Source organism: Eulemur rufifrons, chromosome 4 (genome assembly GCF_041146395.1).
Source record: "Eulemur rufifrons isolate Redbay chromosome 4, OSU_ERuf_1, whole genome shotgun sequence".
NCBI classification, from domain to species: Eukaryota; Metazoa; Chordata; class Mammalia; order Primates; family Lemuridae; genus Eulemur; species Eulemur rufifrons.
The window spans coordinates 20219815-20235367 of record NC_090986.1 but is presented as its reverse complement, the minus strand read 5'-3'; the positions used below and the strand labels follow the sequence as shown (position 1 = coordinate 20235367).

The 15553-nt window shown below is 38.5% G+C and overlaps 2 protein-coding genes across 2 annotated transcripts in view; one reads left to right on the top strand and one right to left on the bottom strand.

Moving 5' to 3' along the window:
* Nucleotides 1–15553, bottom strand: part of UBAC2 (UBA domain containing 2) — a 175446-nt gene that overhangs the window by 72965 nt on the left and 86928 nt on the right. The window lies entirely within an intron of this gene.
* On the top strand, nt 2199–15005 carry GPR183 (G protein-coupled receptor 183). Its single transcript, XM_069467056.1, has 2 exons — nt 2199–2256; nt 13905–15005. Exon 2 carries the CDS (start codon nt 13923–13925, stop codon nt 15003–15005), a length of 1083 nt encoding a protein of 360 aa, XP_069323157.1. The 5' UTR covers nt 2199–2256; nt 13905–13922.

Genomic DNA, 15553 nt, shown 5'->3' with positions numbered 1-15553 from the left:
AGGACAATTACCCTTTCGCCTCTTCTTCATTTGTTTAACTACTCTGATACCAAAAAACCAAAAAACAAAAAAGGATAGACCTGGTTTGCCAGAAGAGTTACTTTAACTAGTTGAATCCTTCACTATATAACAATGTTTCACTTAATAATAACTATTTCAAAAATTAAAAGCCAAAAAACTCCACCAGGATGAAGATGGCCTTTCAACAAATCAAAAAATTTCTCGGCAGTGTCTTCTTTAAGTATTCTTCAGTCCAAGTTTTAAATGAACTAGTTCTGGAATATTATGTCATTTTTATCCACTAAGTCACAAAATCTCTGTAGAGATTCTGTGAAATTCTCATAGAATTTTTGTACTAGGAATGATTTTGGAGATCATTGAGTTCAATACCTTTATTTTATAGACCGTGAAGTAGAGGCCCAAAGAATTCAGCTGACTTACTCTTTCTTCTGTTTGACGATGCTCCTCTGCAGACCCTAGGCACTTCAGAGATTAGGAGAACCTAATGCTACCACTGGGGAGGTAAAACCACTCGGCTATTTTTACAGAATCCTGGGGTGGAAAGGCCTCTGAGGTCATAGCATTACAAATTCCCACCAAGTGATTTTCAGTAGTCCCCAACCTGTTTGGCACCAGGGACCAGTTTCATGGAAGACCATTTTTCCACGGACCGGCTGGGGTGGGGTGGGGGTGGGGCCGTGAGTGGAGAGGAGGTTTTGTGATGATTTAAGTGCATTACATTTATTGTGCACTTTATTTCTATTATTATTACATTATAATATATAATGAAATAATTATACAACTCACCATAATGCAGAATGTAATGCTGCCACTGACCTGACAGTAGGCGGAACTCAGGAGGTGATGCCAGTGATGGGGAGCGGCTGTAAATAGAGATGAAGCTTCGCTAGCTCACCAGCTGCTCACCTCCTACCGTGTGGGCCGGTTCCTAAATAAACAGTACTGGTCCACGTCTGGAGGTTGGGGACCACAGCTCTACATCATCCCTCAAAATCATCATTCAGCTTATGCAAGCATCTAAATAAGAAATGGCATTTTCCATTTTTTTTTTATGATCCCAACTTTAATGAAGAACTCTCACCTTTTGATCGGAAAGCTATCTCAGGTAACTTCCTCTTAACTGGCTCTCCTTCTATTCTCTGGAGTCAGGAAGACTGACATAAGCAATTTAAACCCTTTTCTATGAGATAGTTTCCAAATGTATGACAGTAACAATCATATCCCTGCAAAGCCTAAACACTCCCACCTTATTCAATCATTTCTCCTCAGACCTGCTACCCAGGATCCCACCACCCCAGGCATAATCTAAGTCATCTACACCCTTCATAAAATGCAGAACCCAGAACTGGCTGGGAATGACCAGATCGGTCCTGGGTAAATGTAAACAACATCACCTCTCTTGGTCTGAGCACTGTATTTCTGGTAATTTAGCCTACAGATAAATTGCGTTTTGACAGCCAGGTTACACTGTTGGATTCAATGGACTGACACTATAAGGTGGCAGAGTAGGTCTCTTTCATCCGGTACACGATAGGCTGGATTTTACCTATAACATGCCTCATTTTGACACTTTCCCTGTTACTCATGTGTCCACACAGTCACTGATTCAGTTGGCCTCTTGTCTGGAAACGACTAATCCTGTCCACAGCCAAAATTGTGTTGTTCTCCCACTCACCACAGAAACCTGTTTCTTTCTCATGAGCTGCTGATAAGACAAAGTATGGGTAAACCACTCCCTGATACCAAGTTTCCAGGTAGTCAGAACAGTCAAAGTCGACATTTTTTTCCTTAAAACATTTTAAAACCCATACTTTTACACAGAATATCAATATAAAACCATCAGTAACTATGAAACTTTTTTTTTGTTAAGGTTTATTGCTAAAGTTTCTTTCAAAGAATTTTTTGATGCTTAAACTTCTATAGAAAAGTTTATAAAGTTCCATAGATATCTATAATTCATAAATTCCAAGGGGCTTTTGGATAGTTGTTTTTTTTTTTTTTTTTAAAAAATCACTGTAAAAAATTTTCACTTCCCATTTTAAAAAAAAAGTGCACACACATAATGAGGCTAACTGATCATTATATGCTCAGTCACAGGGTGACAGGAAAAAAAAGTCACCACCATAAAAGGATGTCTGCATAGTCTCTCTTAAAACAACATGCCACGGTTAACTTACTTCAGTTTGGGCAAATCCTGACAGCTACTACACAGAGACCTGAACGAGTCACTGAAATGTAAGTACCAGATATTTTGCTTTTTCAACAAATTCTTTTGAGTTAACAAATTCTTTGAAAGTCTAAGTTTTAAGGTAAAAGGCAAAGGAAAAGAATCTATTTAATAATCAGCTAACAACAATTCTAAAAAAAAATTATGTTAATAATATAGTTTAGATTCTCTGGTGACTGGCAGTTCTAATTAGCTTTTATTAAGCTAGGTGAAAGCAATGGGTCATGCCAGAAACATCTTTGCCAAAAAACAGGGCTTACTCTGTTTACTTCTGTGTGAACTTGCAATGACAAAAAACAGTTATCAAGTACAAATCAGCAAATATTGTCAATACTTCAGGATACTTTAATATGAAGGAAAAGGAACTGAATTATTTTAAAATGGAGTATTCCTGGACAAATGTATTCTATATAAAATTTAACAAGTCAGCACAATTTAAAATAAAAAAGTCCTTACATTTTAATATTTCATCACATATCTATGTATACGATGTCTTTTCTATACTTAAGATTATTTCTTAGGATAGAATCCTGATAGTAACAGGGGCAAAGGGTATATTTTTTAAAGCCTTAGATGTAAAATGGTACTTTTGGTTTACAAAGACATTTTACCTATTAACCCTCCTACCAGCAAATAGTAACAGTCTGGACTTTATTGTCAGCCAACATGGATGTTTTAATTCTAAATATAACCTATTAGTTAGATAAGTGAAAAAAATTTTGATTGTTTGGTTTGCATTTATTTGATGATCAGCAGGGCTAAACCTATCTACATATATTTTTCTGGAACTTCTACATGCCTAGAAAAAAAAAAATCACAATGAATTACATTTGCCAATGTTTATGTCCAGGTTGGAAACAGAGGTAACAGAAACTCTTGGCAAAATAAAAGCTGTGAAGAGTCTTCCTCTAAGGGAGGGTGTGAGTTTTGTGGGTTTTTTTGGTGAGAGTTGCAGGTTTTTGGGTCACTCTAAGTACAATATACAGTGCAATGGGTAAGGGCAAGGGCTCTGGAATCAGGCTCAAACCTGGGCTCCATTATTTACAAGTTGTGTGTCCTCCTCCAAGTTACCTAATGTCTTCAGTTGCTTCATTTGTAAAATGGGGAGTAATAATACTGCCATGTCCTCACAGCATTGCCTCTCATAGTAAGTGCTAAAAAACCACCATTTTTCTCTGATCTCTTTGCCCATTAAAAGACCAAAGAATAGTCCAACACTCAAAGTTTCCTTGCCCTATCATTTCTGTGGGACTTATTTTTCTTGAACTTATCTGCAGGTCTTTATTTTATAGGGCATTTTACGTAAAGACTGAGTTTATGAATGACTATACATCTAGCTGTGCCCATTATTAGGACTCAACATTTGTTAGTATTTTAGTGCATGTTTTCTCTCTGGGGGCTCATCGTACTATTTGGACATAAAACTGCAAAGCGCATACTGCTCCAAAAATCATTCTCACTCCCATGCTCATATATTATGTGGGTGGCTGTGGTGATAATTCTTTGTGTAAGTTGCTTTCATCTGGCTTCCTACAGCTTATTAGTACCATGACCAGTCATTTAATGGCATAAACATTAATGCAGGTCACTATACGACTTTCATCCATTTATTCCATAGATATTTACTAGATACCTATTGTAGGGTGATTCTACAACACTCCATGGAATAAAATGATGGAGGAGATAAAGTCATCATCTTTAAGTTTACATTTATACAAGGGCTTACCACCTAATAAAGGAGTTTACAAGGGATCCTTCTCCCTCTGCTAGGGTAAGGCCTGCTGGAGTTGTTAAAAGGCCCTGAGTGTGGCATGTGCTGAGGACATGCAGTATCCTCCAGTCTGGGTAGTTTATCAGCTTCCCGAGAAGTCTGTAAAATATTGGGCATCGATACAAAATGAGATAATGCATGTGAAAATCCTCTGAAAACTGTGGCAGTAATACAGATTCTTAAGGTATTTTGGAAGCCCAAAGAGAAAAATAAAAATATTTTGTTAAATATCTGCAAATGCCTAAAAGTATTTGTAAAAGTAATGTAAAACTAAATTCATGGGTACAATGAACACTATTCTGGTGACAGGCACACCAAAAGCCCTGATTTAAGCATTATACAAGGTACCCACCTCTTCACCCTTGTTCAAACAGGTATGAGTTAGTATGTGTTAAAGTTCTGAGACATCCTCCCATTTTATGTTCTAGCCATAACACCAGATCACGTTGGAAACACGCACTAGGGATAACATGTATTGTACTGAGTGTGATTTCTGCCTGGGTTTGAATCCTTACACTTAACAGCTGTGTCTTTAGGCAGCTCACTTAAGTGCTCTGTGCCTCAGTTTTACCATCAGTAAAGGGACTTGTGAATGTTTTGTGAGGATTTAACGAGTGAATATGTGTAGTGAGCCCAGGGCAGTGCCTGGAACACAGGCTTAGTAATATTGGTTATTATTACTCATTAAGGGCTTACTGTAGTCTGACAAAGAACCTTTCACTGAAGATCAAGAAAGCTGGGATTCTGCTATTCTTTAACCAGTGGGTATTTATTAAATATCAACCATGGGTCAGCTTGAGATAGAAGAAATTAACACCATCACACGTCCCCACTCACAGTACTTCAGAGGCTTGCGGGAGGCAGCAAAAAGATCACCACCACAGACACTACTACAGAGCACAGTGCTCTAGCAAGGACACCCTACTCTGCCTTTCGGGGGCGGGGGGTGCGGGATGATGGAAATCAGGAAAGCTTTCAGGACACTTGGAACTCAGTCTTGAAGGAAAGTAGGAGCGGAGGACATAGGACAGGGGAAGGGGCACCAGACAGAGGGAAGAGTGCTGTTGGCACAGCGCTGTGAGGGAATATGGGACATGCAAAGATTCCAAGTAATTCACTATGGCTGGAGCCAGGGCACAATCAGAGCGAAGCCGTCCAGGGACTTGGCTGAAGAGGGAGCGGAGCCCAGTTTATGAAGAAAATTTTGAGTCGTGGTGCAGCACTTGTGGTCTGCCCAGGGTTCCATGGCCTCATGTGAAGGGCCTGGACAGAGGCAGCTGTAGTGGCTCCAGAGAGACGGGTGGGTGTCCAAAGGCAGGCAGAGGACAGCACACAGATGGGCAGAGCGACAGACATGGACGTGTGGGGCAGAGCAGAGGCCCTGTGCAGAAGGGGGCCAGGAGGCTGAGACGCAGTCACTGCTAATTGACTGCAGGGAGCATATGAGGGAGGACACAGAGTCCCCAACACCTCCATGACCCCAGCCTTAGCTACCTCAGGGAGACCCTGAGCAAATGACCAAATGGATCTGGAATTCAGTTTATGCATAAATTAAGGACATTTAATGTTCCTGTCTAATTTCCATGAAATAATAGAGAAAAAAAAAAAATTCTAACTCCCTTGAACTTAAAGGAAAAAAGGTACATACTATTTCCAGAAACATTTTGTACTCAGAAGGGAAATATCATAAAGACAGAGCTTCATTATGAAAAACCTTTTGGTAGCATGCAGTTAGTTATCCCATGTATAGGATCCTACAGATCACACCACATGGAAACATAGAGTATCTTTATTACAGTGAAATGAGCACTACAGTGGGATTCTTTAGTTTCTTCCAGTTTCCTAAACATTATGTCATCTTCATCTTCAATGACTTCCATACCTTCCTAGTCAGTATTAAAGCTGCCAAAAGCCACACAAGGAATAAATGATCAGTGAAAGAAAAATGGCTGAAATATGTGAAACCCCAAATGTACAAGTGGCTGTTTAGCCAAAGAACCCCATGTTCAGGCACCTTCCACTCTCCCTCATTTCCAATGGATGTGCCTGGAAGTTGAATGAAGGTGGTCTTCTCGGAGTGCCCACTGGGTTCAGGACACCACACGAGGCACAACGAGGAAACTGCAGACTGGTAAACACTGTTTTGTTCTGTTTTTAAAAAGTTGTCTGTGCTTTGTTCTGTAAATGGCCTTCGGCAGACATACTATGAGATGGCCTGAAGTGGGCTATGACAAGGGGGCACCAGCTAGGTCACAGGGCTAAGGCTGCCCACTGAGCCCCTCAACTTTGCCACACTCCCATGGGCCACAGAAAGCGAGCTCCCCAGGAGGCAGGGGAGGTCCCCTCAAATAGACTGACCACAGTCAACTCTCTCCTCTGATATCATCACTCTGCTCTGTGTGATTTTGGGGAAGGATATAGGGATCATTGCCTCAATCCTTCTAAAAAATGAATCATGGAAATAGACATAGCTATCAAACTAGGACTCAGAGCTGGCTGGGGAAAAATCACCTTAAGGTGTAAAAAGATGCTCTTAACGAGGTTAAGGGGCATGTACTGACTATTCAGGTAGTCAGTAAGCAGCATGCTGGAAGTGGCAGTGAAGGAACAGGAGGCCATGACTGTGCTGGTCACAGCTCCACGACCAGGAATTAATGTTTCCCTCCTGTCCATTTTACAGGCAAAGGGCTCAGGTGATGGTTGTTTAGCTAAAAGGAGGTGAGAAAGTCATTGGTTGAGTGCTAGGATCCAGCATGTGTGACACTGGACTAAACTCAGATGTCCCTGTTTGAACAAGAACAGGAGGCTTTTTCAAATAATTAAGAAATACTTATAAAACTAGGTAAGCAGAAGAAGTAAAGAATGATTTCTTTCTTCCATGGAGCATGTTTGTTCTCAAGGGAACTGAAACAGCCTCAGCATACAGTCCTGATACTTCTGTGCTTGTCTTATTTCCTCAGTAGAACCATATGCTTGTGACTCCAATTAGCCTGGAGCCTTCATCTTCCCTCTCCTTTCCCAGTGATTTTATTTCTCCCTATTCCAGAAATTTCTCCTCGATCTTAACCTTTCCTCAAGCAAATAAACAAAGGACAGTGTAGCAACAGAAATCGGAGAAAGAACTGGATTACACAACACTTATCATTTAACAATATATAAATATAATTAATATCTTGGAGGCTCCCCTGGTTGTTTCTGAAAGTGTGCTCCTGGAATTTCCCCTTTGGTGCACTCACTGTGGGCACTTTGAGTCAGATGACCTCTCTGCGTAAGCTGAGTCAAGGGCAGATTTGACACTACAGAGAAGCCACCTCCAAATGGTATCATTTCAGCATGACTTGACCCATTCAAGTCATTGCTCAAGCCTAAATTTAAACAGAATTCCTAGAAGTTTAGCCACTTTTCATTTGAGGTGTTGATGACTGTAAAAATAAATAAGTATTTGGGGGTAAAGGTGACATTTCAGGAATCATAAAGCAAAAACCAAATGCTGTTAATCTAGCACCAACTTAAGTCCTTGAATAGATGAAGGTTCTGTGCTGTTTCTGTCATGAATAAAAGCTAAGAAAACACTTTAATTATTCAACTAAAGTAAATTAGGATCACAGAAGGCATACGTAAAAAACACAAATGTGGAAAAAAACACAAATGCCTCCAAGTTGGTATCCAAGGTAAATATTTCCAGAGTACAAATTACATTAGAGCTTAGATAATTTTCTTAAACACCAATAAATGAGTTTTTTAGAGGCCTTTTATTTTTTTCCTTTTGTGGCTAGAAAGAACCTGTCAGTTCATGTCAACATGTCCGGTTATGCAAAAATGAGATGATAATATCTCAAGAAATGTTAGCAACTCTATTAGCAATGAAATAAATTCTAGAGAAAAACACACACAGACTCACTTCCAAAAACATAAGTAAAAATACTTTGGAAGATATTTTGCTGAGGAAGAAACTTAATGTTTTACATGTTTAGGATAACAGTAACATTAAAAGGATCAAAATGCATTAGACACAAAACAGGTATTGTCTCCTTTGTTTACCAGTAAAAACAAGACAAGGGCATAGATGGCTTCCAGGTTGGCTGCCATGTGGTTAATTTTCAGGAAAAACAGTGTTTTGAAGGCCAACAGAGCCTGTTCCTCAGGTTCAACCTGAATAAGGATCCACACTTCATGCAGTCCCAGTCACTACCTGTGCTCTCAGGGCAAAGGCTACCGTCCTGACTCCTGCCCCTCAGTGTGTAGAGCCTGAAAGATAGCTTAGGGACCACTAATCCCATTTCATTAGAAAATTATAATTCTTTAGCCAGCATGGCGGTGCACACCTGTAGTCCCAGCTACTTGGGAGACTGAGGCAGGAGAATGGCTTGAGCCCAGGAGTTTGAGGTTGCAGTGAGCTATGATGATGCCACTGCACTCTAGCCCATGCAACAGAGTGAGACTCTATCTTCGAAAAAAGGAAAAAGAAAAAGTTAATTCTGATATTAGTGTTCTAAGAAAAAAGATTTAGAACACAGATTTCTTTAGGCTTTTCCCTAGGCAACACAATGAGAAGTGACAGTATTTTCAAATTTGCTTCTCTCTCTCTGTGTGTGTGTGTGCGCGTGTGTGTGTGTGTGTCTTAAAATAACACGACAGAAGCTGCTGCTTAATAATAATTAAAATATAAAATACTTAAAATATCTTCAAGAATTTAAAGTTATACCTAAAAAATGATTAAAAGAGGAATTTATAATCCAAAGGCTGATACAGGTGTACTGTAATGCAAAGAGCTAGAAGAATACTGATATGTATGAGAAAGAACACAGCAAAGAACTGTGAGATAACACTTCACTCAGATAATTGCACATTCCCAACATAATACATTTATCCTTCACTTCTGGACCCTCTAATATAAAAAGGTATAATTTCTGTAGTCTCAGGATCTAGCACATGGAAGCATTAAGAACAATTTTTGCTGAATAAAAGAATGGAGTTAATTCAAGTTTCGGGAAAGGAATTCATAAGATGATTGAGGGAGGGTATGAAGTAATATCTCTGAGGAAAATTATCATAAATTGGGATTGGCTGATATAAGAATGGGATAACAACACTCAAGTACATGAAAGGATTTCCCCCTCAATTTGGAGATCATAAAATTGGCTAAAACTACAGCATTAGAACATTACAGCATTAATAACATTGGACAGATATAAGCAAGAGCTAAAGTGACATACTAGAGTTATCTAGTGGAATCAACCTTTGAGAGGTTACTAAATATCCAAAATTTTGAAACAACCTTGAGTTTCCCTTACCCAAGATCATCTCCGAGTCACCCCAGTTACATGTCCACATTCTGCAAGTGCCCTTCTTTGGCCAACTCCAGCACAGTGGCGGTCAGTAAGAGGGACAGGGCCCCCCTCAGGGTACTATGATGTGTGGCCACAGGTGGCTTCCCATTTGGGAAGGCACCTCTCCTGGAAGTGGGCTCCCCCTGCTCTTAGGAAGAGTTGTCCCTCTGCTCTGGAGCAGCTGGGCCATGGTGTGCCTGTGCTGTCTATATTTATAGGTAACAATTGCCCTTGAGGCCTAGACCACTTTGAAACCACAAACCCTCAGTGCTTCAAGGGCAGCATGAAACAGCTGCCCCCGCAAAGGAATTAACAGAGGAGCAGACTTGAAGCCGGGTCATCACAAAGAAGGATCCAGCGTAAACTTTAACCTCTCGGACCCTCCGTTTCCTCACCTGGAAAGTAGGTAGGAGATAGCAAGACTCGGGCTGCTGTAAGGTTTCTATATGCTGATTTAAAGGTAGATACCCAGTAAGTTAATTCATAAATCTGAATTAAGAACACTGAACAGCAAGCTTTGAAAAGTATGTTAGATGACAAGGTTTTTGCAAGAAGAGCTGAATTAAAATTCCTTTCCACAGATTTAAAAAATTTTTACGTATTTATTCATTTCAGTCAATTTATGTTCAGCATTAAAAATTGAGGATAGGTTGTGTATGGTGGCTCATGCCTGTAATCCTAGTACTCTGGGAGGCCGAGGCAGGAGGATCGCTTGAACTCAGGCATTCAAGACTGCCCTAAGCAAGAGTGAGACACCATCTCTACTAAAAATAGAAAAATCAGCTGGGTGCAGTGGCATGTGCCTGTAGTTCCAGCTACTGGGGAGGCTGAGGCAAGAGGATTGAGTCCAGGAGTTTGAGGTTGCAGTGAACTATGATGATACCACTACACTCTAGCCTGCTCTAACAGAGTGGCACCCTGTCTCCAAAACAAACAAAAAAGTAGGACATAGGAATAAAGCCCCCAAATCACTTGTACAACATTATGTTTTGGCATATATATCCATGCAGGCATCTTTCTGTGTATGTGTGTGTGTCTGTGTGTGTGTATTTGCTTCCCGCCCTCGCAAAAAGTGGCAATTTGTATAATCTGCTTTCCCTACTTAACATAATTCCCTGTCAAGGAATAAACATCTATGTTTCCATCTTTGGTGGCTGCATTAAGTTCCAATGTATGGATAAATCATAAAATATTTAACCAATCCCTAATGAGATATGGGAACTGTTTGCAATCAATACTATAATTATATAGCTAACACTGTGTTAAACATTCTTAAACTGTTCTGAAACCCTGGCCATTTCTGGCTCTACTGGATGCCATATCTCATTCAGTGAAGCAGTCAGATGTGCATTTACAAACTGGCAAGTGACGGCACCTTAGTCTCTGAGTCTTACATTAGTGTCACTTTCCTAATTTCTATAGTAATAATTATTCATATAGATTCTCAGACTCCACAGTGAAGTTTTTTTTTTTTTTACTGCCATGTATTGTAAAGGCAATTCCCATGAAACTGCTTTGAAATATTCCTCAAAACATATGTTGATATTTTTCAGAAAAAAAGAAACATGCTCACAGAGATTAGAAAAATATTAATAAAAGAAGTTCTTGATGCCAGTTCCTAAGCTGCAACCCTTGCCTGGAATTTTCACCTCTCCCTCATGTCTAGTCTCACTTCCTGAAAAGTTGCTTCTCACATGAAGCCCTTCCCAAGCAAATGGAAAAATGGTTTCTTTTATTCCACAATGCAATCTTCATCATTTCCTATTTAAGAACCACTCCATTTTTTTCTCTGCACAAAAATATGAGGTCTATATTTATTGTCTTTTGTTTTCTATTTCATTAATTCCTGCAATTATCTTTATTATTTCCATTTTCTTTGGACAAATTGTTCTTTTCTAGATTCTTGAGCTCTATATTTAACTTCCTTATTTTCAATCTTTTCTTTTTTTAATAAATGCATGCAAGGCTTTGCATCTACCTCAGATTAATGCCTTAGCTGTATCATACAGTTTTGGTGGATAGTATTATATTTTTGTCGTTTAGTTCTAACCATTTCAAAATTTTCACCGTGATTTCTTCTTTAACCCATGAGTTCCTTAGAAACACATTTTTTAGTTTCCAAATTTATCCTTTATCTTTTCATCACTGATTTCTAATTTCGCTGCACTGCTGTTAGGCAATGTGGTCTGCTAAATAATGATTTTCTGAAAGTTCTGGGACTTCTCTAATGACCTGCCATGTGGTCAAATTTGCAGATATGCTCATATGCCTTCAGCACAAGTTCTGTTAGCTTGTAAATCATGATGTGTAAATCTTCTAAGTCTTTAATCTCTTTATCTGGTATATTCTAATAGAAATGTATATGATCTCCATGGTTGTGGATTTGCCGGTTTCTCTTTCAAATTTTGTCAAGTTTTGCTGTTACGTGCATATTTTGTGATCATTTTTGTGTTCTTTGTGTACTGTTATTTTTTTTTAACTTTTATAGTGACCTATTTAATTCCTATTAATATAGGATTTGCCTTGAATTCTATTTTTTCTGATGTCAACATTGCTACTCTATCTTTTTATTGGTTGGGATTTGTCTGGTATGTGTTTTCCCATTTCTTTTCAACCTTTCTGAATCACTTTGAGTTATAACTAAGCAGCATACAGAAGGATTTTTAAAAAATTTAAACCGTTTGGGACCAGCCTGGTCAATAGAGCGAGACCTTGCCTCTACAAAAAATCTTTTTAAAAAATTAGCCGGGTGTGGTGGCGCATGCCTGTAGTCCTAGCTACTGCAGTCCCAGCTACTTCGAAGGCTGAGGTGGGAGGAGCACTTGAGCTCCAGAGTTCGGGGCTGCAGTGAGCTATAATTGCGCCACTGCACTCTAGCCTGAGCAACAGAGCGAGACCCTGTCTCTTAAAAAAAAAAAAAAAAAAAAAAATCTAAACTGACAGTCTCTTTTAATATGCAAGTTTAACCCATTTAAGTTTGTTGTGACACAGTCCTACCCTCTTATTTTGTTTTTCCTACTTACCATCCTAATTCTTTGTTTTTTCCCATGGTCTCCTTTCCGGTCTTCCCTTAGGTAATAAAATGTTCTGTTTCCATCTCTGCTGTCTTTTGCTTTAGGTTATGTTTCCAAACTGTAATGACTAACATCTCAACACTGTATGTAATGCACACCTCTAACAGAAGCACAATCCCCTGATAACCTTAGTGCCTGTGACCATCACTGATTTAAGGTTATTAGAATAAAGTTATTGAGACCCAATTCATTTAATACAGTAGATAGAGGAGTAGATTTGTAGACAGTGCTTTTCATCATGGTAAAGATAGTCTTCTTCCTTTACTATATAGCAGCAGCATCACATCTGTTGAAAGTCTCCTTTAATTCTGGTGACTTCCAGATGAGATTTATGCACAGACAGTTCTATAAGAGAAATTATTTTTCTTATAAAAATAACCACACAGGATTTATTGTTCTTCCTGCTTTCATCAAAGTTCACCCTCACATATGGAGCTTTACTGCAGTAGTTTTCCATTTTTCAATTTAGGACTTGAAATTTCTGTCTTAACATTATCCATAACAAGAAAAGAACTGGAAAGGAGCCAAGTGTTCATGAAGGCAGCAGCTAGGCAAATTATGTATGAACACACTGGAATACTGCAGAACACCTATCAAATGTCTACATAAAATCTACACATGACCAATATAAAGATTACACTGATATGAAGATGTTAAGTGACTAAATCAGGGCACAAAATACCATGTGTGTGATGCTTGCTACTACGTGCAAATGTAGAAATGTAAACTGCAAGCATCCATGGAGTACCGACAGAGTTTAGAAATTTAAAAGTTTGCCTTGAAGTAGCTTAAGTCTTTTTCTCTCTCATTTTCTTTTTTATTCTTTTGTCATTTTAGTCATGGTTGTTGTGGTCGTCTTCTTCTCTTTTTTAAAAGAAAACCTAACTTTCAGTTCCTAACACGGCCTAAGCTTATTTCTCATACATTTAGGTTAACACAAATCAGATCACTGTGGTAAGTTCATATTTCACTACATAAATGTATGACTGATTTCATTTCCTGGCAGTGATATACACTTGGCCAAAAAAAAAAAAAGTCCAACTGAAATTCAATTTAAAAGCAAAGTTTAGCGCCCATCTGAAATGTGGGGTGCTTTACATAATTTTATTCTTAACCAGACAATGATTCAGAAAAGGAAGGGGATTTCTGCCTAAAAAGTTATTACATTCCTTTTTCACAAAAAATGCAATTGCCCTATTTAGATGGTTTGATTTCCTTTGCTGGGGCTTTGTCAAAGCCACCAAATCATGACAGTAAAATCATACATTTTATTCTCTGTTCTTCCTGTTATCATATATGCAACCATGTTATATAGATTTTGAAAAATTATATAAACCTTATAACTAAAAGTTATGTATATGAGGGACACTTTATATTGCTTTAAGTTAAATGTGCTTTTTCTTTCTTTTTTTTCTTAACTGATGGGTAATGAAACTGAATGAATATGCTCTTAATTAAATGGCCTCTTTGTTTTTTTCTAGAGAGCTTGACCACAATCAATGGATATAAAAATGGCTGACAATTTTACTACACCTTCTGCAACCCCTCAGGGCGATGACTGTGATCTCTACGCACACCACAACACAGCAAGGATATTAATGCCTCTGCATTACAGCCTTGTCTTCATCATTGGGCTTGTGGGAAACTTGTTGGCCTTGGTTGTCATTATTCAAAACAGGAAAAAAATCAACTCTACCACCCTCTATTCAACAAATTTGGTGATTTCCGATATACTTTTTACCACTGCACTGCCTACACGGATAGCCTACTATGCCATGGGTTTTGACTGGAGAATCGGTGACACTTTGTGCAGGATAACGGCTCTGGTGTTTTACATCAACACATATGCAGGTGTGAACTTTATGACCTGCCTGAGCATTGATCGCTTCTTTGCTGTGGTGCACCCTCTACGATACAACAAGATGAAAAGGATTGAGCATGCGAAAGGCGTGTGCATATTTGTCTGGATTCTAGTATTTGCTCAGACACTCCCACTCCTCATCAACCCTATGTCAAAACAGGAGCCTGGACGGATTACATGCATGGAATATCCAAACTTTGAAGGAACAAAATCTCTCCCCTGGATTCTGCTTGGTGCATGTTTCATAGGATATGTGATTCCACTCTTAATCATTCTCATCTGCTACTCTCAAATCTGCTGCAAACTCTTTAAAACTGCCAAACAAAACCCACTAGCTGAGAAATCTGGTGTAAACAAAAAGGCTCTCAACACAATTATTTTTATCATTGTTGTGTTTGTTCTCTGTTTCACACCTTACCATGTTGCAATTATTCAACATATGATTCAAAAGCTTCATATTCCTGATGTGGTATGTAGCCAAAGACATTCATTCCAGATTTCTCTGCACTTTACAGTATGCCTGATGAACTTCAATTGCTGCATGGACCCTTTTATATATTTCTTTGCATGTAAAGGGTATAAGAGAAAGGTTATGAAGATGCTGAAACGTCAAGTCAGTGTATCAATTTCCAGTGCTGTGAAGTCAGCCCCCGAAGAAAACTCACGTGAAATGACAGAAACACAGATGATGATACATTCCAAGTCTTTAAATGGAAAGTAAAAAGGATTCTATCTTGGATTTATAGCAAAGTAAACTGTATGACAAATTTTGCAGGACTTTTCTTATAAGGCAAAATGATTGTTCAACTTGAATTAAGATTCTTTTAAATTCCTTTCATTGGTTACTTTCCCACCTCCAACTTGGAAGTAAGCTCAAGAGAACAACATAAAGCAAAGTTCTATTTGTAAGTGAAATAATATATCATAGGGAGGCTATCTTAATAACTTTCAATGTAAAAAGAAAAATTTTATTTTAATAAAAAACTTAATCATTAATATTTCCTGCCAATAGTTTGGCAAAAGAAAAAAGACTGATTAGATTGTATATTGCCAGTGTAAAAATGTTAATATTGTAACATATTTTTTTGGTAACATATTTCTTAAATCAATGTTTCTTTCACTCTTCGATTTTATCCCCTTGGTAACACCAGTTTTTTGTTTTGTTCTGAGTCATAAAACTGTTTCAGAGAACTCTTTTGGAATAAAGACCAGGATGCTACAAAATTATGAGTATGTTGTTATTCAATGCTGTCAACATCAGCAGGAATT

Coding starts and splice junctions, on each gene's coding strand:
- GPR183 (XM_069467056.1), top strand. CDS start 13,923: ATGGATATAAAAATGGCTGACAATTTTACTACACCTTCTGCAACCCCT.